This window comes from Topomyia yanbarensis, unplaced genomic scaffold, assembly GCF_030247195.1.
Source record: "Topomyia yanbarensis strain Yona2022 unplaced genomic scaffold, ASM3024719v1 HiC_scaffold_266, whole genome shotgun sequence".
NCBI lineage: Eukaryota > Metazoa > Arthropoda > Insecta > Diptera > Culicidae > Topomyia > Topomyia yanbarensis.
The window spans coordinates 44,897-50,000 of NW_026683455.1; the positions used below are offsets into that span (position 1 = coordinate 44,897).

Below are 5,104 nucleotides of genomic sequence, written 5' to 3' on the forward strand. Positions count from 1 at the left end.
TGCATAACAAACGTAAATCAGTTTTGCACAAAAATCTATAGTTTAGCATGTTCATTCTTATTTTCAATGAACTTAAAATTGCTCCAATCGGCTGTATAGTCCTTGAGATATTGTCATTTGAAACTCTAAGGTACTAAAAATTCTAATTAATTGAATTGAACAGAAATCCTCGACATCACTTGCTTCAACGACATATTAAAAATTCATTTTTCATCCGATTATAGTAAAATTTTAAGATAGCTTTAATCAAACTGAGAGAAAAATAAAATAAATATTTACAAAAGAATTACAAGACATTAATTTTTGGGGTTTCGTCACTCGTCGTGCCACTGTGCAACGGGAACATCACAGGCCGCGTTGTCCAGCTCGATGGCAGATGGCGCATCAGTCGTCAAGACACTCGAGAAGCAGCTGTCAAATAGGGAGCACTTTGTCGCCGTCGTAGTCGCTACTTCGCCATTGTAGACCATCCTAGACGGAAGACCCGTTTCCTATCTCTTCTTATTAATAAAAGTCCAAAAGCCCTTCGGATTTCGTCGTAAGTTTTGTTGGATGCGGTTCACATATCCTTTGTACAGCAAATTCATTGTAACAGCGGTACTCATTACTGGCTATTGCGAAAAAGCACTTGAGGGCATCGTCGATTTGTGTAGGCACGTTGGGAGTGGGCGTAGCGTATTGGTAAATCGATTGCCTTGTACGCAGCGCACCTGGGTTCGAGTCCCGACCCCGCACATAGGGTTAAAAAAAATTCCTAAGAGATTTTTCTAACCCGAAGAGGCGAATGACCTTAAGGTTAAAACCTCTATAATTGAAATAAAAAAAAGTAGGCACGTAGAGCTTTGGCACGGATGGATGCGTTTCAGATTCCGAAGTATTGCGTTCAATCAGAGAGACTTCTACGCCAAACCCTCCATAAAGAAAATGATCCCCAATAGCCACGACAAACCAAATACTAGAAATTATCTGGCTGCACTGTACACATTTTTTCAATTGACACCAGTAATTTGCCTTCAAGTAGGCAACACGCGATATTGCAAACAGCAGAGTGGTGGAAAGATGAATCGATCACACTCGCACAGTTGAGCAACGTGGTTAATTGTGCAATCTTATAAAAGAGGATTGCCATGTCGTTAATTCGCTTTATGCACCAGATGTCATCACATTTATAGATGTACAAATTAAGTATACACATCTTTATTTATATTGTGGCCGGAAGCAGCTCCTTCTGTTTGAGTAATATAGTACCATTTTATGTTGAAAAAAACTAGATGTACATCAAATTCAATCTACACAACGAGTGTGGTTATTTCTTGATTAGGCATTCGTCATTTAATTCGTAATCGTACGGTGCTATGACGACTTGATAATTCGTCATGTCATTCTAAACGGATAAAACTAACGAAATTCGGATACGGAGTTTTCGAAATATATTTTAGTATACATAAATACATATATTTACAAGAAATTAAACAGTCTTCCAATAAACATGGACTATAAAAGAAATTATTTTGTGTCCAACGGTTCGAAGTGAAGCTTTTTCCTTAGTGTACTATAAATGATAGGGACCATGCATTCATTCCCATAGCCTCTCTTACTGGAAACATCGTTTATCACAGCTGTTAGAATATCCATTAGATGGTTACTGCAAGCAATAAAAAAGGATTACAAATTACTTTGTCCAAAACGAACATACTGTACCGAGCATGTAGTTGCCGTAGCTTCAAACACAATTCCTGAATGAACCATGAACCTTTCTCGATATGGCGCACCGAAGCAAACCCAGGCACAGTCGACCAGGCAACTAAAAAGTCCACAAACACCGAGGCCGTCTTTTCCGTCGAGGGTCCATCTTTCTCCAACCTAGGAATTTCGACTGCTGCCTGAAGGTCGGAACCCTGACAAGCTTGCACAAAGAGAAGCTTTGGTTTCCCAGTTAGTTTTTCCGCAGCCATCACCTTCTCGATTGATTTAACGCTAACGGGGATACTGTTGCTACCGTACACTTTTCCCTCTTGACCATGCGACAGCAAGCATACTACCAGGGAGCAATGGCAAGATTTGATCTCGTTTACTGCACTTTCAACCTGTTTCAAGATTTCCGTGTGGGTTATGTTTTCGACCACAATAGTGTTGTAGCCAAAGGCGCGAAACAGGTTCAAAATTGCTAACTTATCAACCTCGGTTCCCCGGCGATTGTTTAACGGTTTAATCGGTAGCATTTCTGCTAGCTCTTGATTGGTTTCACGATAGAATGTAAACTGATTGATTATTAATATTATTCCCGCGTTTTGTTTCGATATGTAATAAATATCCTGAAGCTCATCTTTAGACTGTACCTCAGGAATTTGTTTGAAAACCTGCGATTCTTTCACGTTATCCGATTGATTTCGTGACAGAACTAACTCTTTGTTGAAATTGTTGGCAATAGTTTTACAAAACTCACTTAATTCATAAAGCTCGAGCGTTTTGAATGCAGCTGTCAAAATCAAAAGATCACACTCCTCGCCAGTGAGTGCTGATCCAAGTTTTATCAAACCATGACAAAGCAGATCCAGTAGAGCCATCTCGAAGTACCTGTGGTCCACGACAGAAAAGGAATAATTCTGTTTTAGGTAGTTCAATAGTTTTTTAGCGTTTCTGTCATCTAGTTTTTCACAAAGTAGGTACAATCCCTTCAGTACAGGGTGTACAAAACTTGCCAGTTCTGTCAGATGGGGCAGAAATCTTTCCTTGAGGTCGGTCTCATCGAAGCCACACTTTAGCAGGCAAAGATTTGCTTGAATGATCGCTAATGCTTCCAGAATTTCTGATTGCCATTCGTCATTCGCTGCACAAGAAGTCAAATCGAATAGAATGTGTGTCTCTTCCTCCGGGGTTTGGCTGCCGATGGATAGCGCTTGCAGCAGGTACTTTGGGTTTCGGTGGCCGAATAGGATAAACAATAGGGATACCTGCAAAAGTTCGGTAGCTTTTCATTGTTGTCTAATGCTGAAACTGAGTCAGTTCCTGCTAGGCCTAACATTATGACAGCAGTTAAGGTTCAGAATTGACTTTCGTTTTCGTCTTAGGCAAAACTGGGTCAAATTCTAACCCGAACTGCTTTCAAAATTGTCTCAGGTGAATTAAGGTAAAAACCTGATTCAGTATGGGATCATTCAAAAACGATATTAGTACAATAGCTAACAAAAACAATTGACTAAGCCTAAGAAGCGAATGACACCAAGGTTAAAACCTCTATGATCAAAAAAAATAGGTAAGCCGACAGTAGTCAAATATTTGATCAGGATATGAATTTTCGTGAATGTCGAATGTTCAGCTAGTTCCCGTAGTTGATTTTCGGTAAAATAATGGTTGATTTCTCTGACGGTGTATTATAGCGGTTTTAGAAGATATTTTAAGCATAATTTTGACATACTTTATCGTCAAATTTCAACTCGTTCTCTATAAAATCAAAATCCTCTGGACTTATTGTAGTACACATCGTAGTATTTTGTCATCTGCCAAGAAACCTGAAAATGAACCACCATGTATCAACTTGGACATTATTTAAAAAGCACAAATCCATATTAAATTTGCAAAAGGGCGAATAAGATTTGTAAACAAACTTTTATTTTGATAATTTCTCTTAATTTACTATAATTTCAAAGCAGAAAATAATTGAAATTACTTCTACGAAGGGTAAAAAATTACATTCACGCATATTTTTCATGAAATTCCACTCTGCAGCAGACATGAGCGAAACAAGTTTGTTTACAAAAAACAGTTTCGCCCTTTTGACGAATTAAGATTGAAATACACACTTTATAATGAATACTGGAAATATGAAAAGGCTGCACGTATAAAGTTATTAATTTACATTGACACCAATGAATAATTTCGGCCGAGAATGGCTAAATTATTATTTTAATTGTTTTAATTAGGCCATTACATGAGACGTTTCTCATTCAGAAAAAGGTGGTTTGTTTTTATCTCCTGACGTTTCTCGGGATGTCGACCACAGACGATGGTATCCAAATGAAGACACGCGAAAAATTATTTTCTTTTTATTTAATAATTAAATTAAATCCATTGAAAACGAGCCATTCAATCATCTTGAGGCGACGAACTGAATTGACGCATTTGATAAATGCTGAAAAACGTCGAAAAATATTCATTACCCCAGCTTAATGTGTGCTAAACATTTACTTGTTTGTTTACTCAATTTGTCAACACGAATGAACGTTTTTGCTCTTCTTTCACTCGTGTACATGCACAACAGTCATCAACAGTCAAACTTGCACTTTTCTACCAGAAGAAGAAGAAAGAGAAGAGAGTACAGGAACGTTTTTTTCCGGAGTACTTCCAGTGTCTCCCAGTACTGCCCTGTGAGCAAATTTTCTGGCAGAGACCGCTCTGCTAGATTTTTGTAAGTCTTGGTTTGGCAGCCCTGTCAGATTTCTGCGCGTATCCTGTCGGGTTAGTTGAGCTAGGGCGAACTCGGTTTCGCTCGCGTTTTCTGTCAAATTTTGACAGGAACCGAGCAACACGGCTTACATATACCAAAGAGAATAGGGAAAGAGACGAAGAGTGAAAATCAGTCAAAACGGCAACACTCCCTTTATGATGATTTCAACACTAGAATTTTGGCAACCGCTTCTACAGGCAGCACTTTAAATGACTCCTATTATATTTTGAAAACAAACCGTATGTCGATCGATGGATTTGTTTATCAAACGATGTGCATTTCGAAACAAAGAGATGAAATAATTCTAAAGCTTATTTTTACTCATACATATACTCTAGAATGCACCTTACAATCATGATTGAACTAAATTCTGACGAAAATTCAAATTTCTTTTTTGATAGAAGTACAATACTTATCTCCTCCAACTCAGGCATGAGTAATGTTTATTTACATTGCACGATTGGTCTGCTCAATAAGGTATTTTTGGCTTCACACTATTCGTCTCTTTCCCTATTCTCTTTGACATATACTAGGCTAGCTCGTTAGGGCATGTTCAGGAGCGTTTTATTTTGTATAGGAGTTTCAAAGTAGAACTGGAACTGAAACATTCACATCCCCAGCAGAGCGTTTTGTTTTATAATTTCGAACAGTTTTGTT

General features: G+C 38.1%; 1 protein-coding gene across 1 annotated transcript; it reads right to left on the bottom strand.

Annotated features, from left to right (window-relative positions):
• Window positions 1-1,433: 1,433 nt before the first annotated feature.
• Window positions 1,434-4,000, bottom strand: LOC131695066 (caspase-8-like). The gene is made up of 4 exons (XM_058983594.1): window positions 3,804-4,000; window positions 3,419-3,512; window positions 1,702-2,954; window positions 1,434-1,645 (listed from the first exon to the last, which is right to left on the bottom strand). Exons 2-4 carry the CDS (start codon window positions 3,482-3,484, stop codon window positions 1,507-1,509), a joined length of 1,458 nt encoding a protein of 485 aa, XP_058839577.1. The 5' UTR covers window positions 3,485-3,512; window positions 3,804-4,000; the 3' UTR covers window positions 1,434-1,506.
• Between the last annotated feature and the right edge of the window lie 1,104 nt (window positions 4,001-5,104).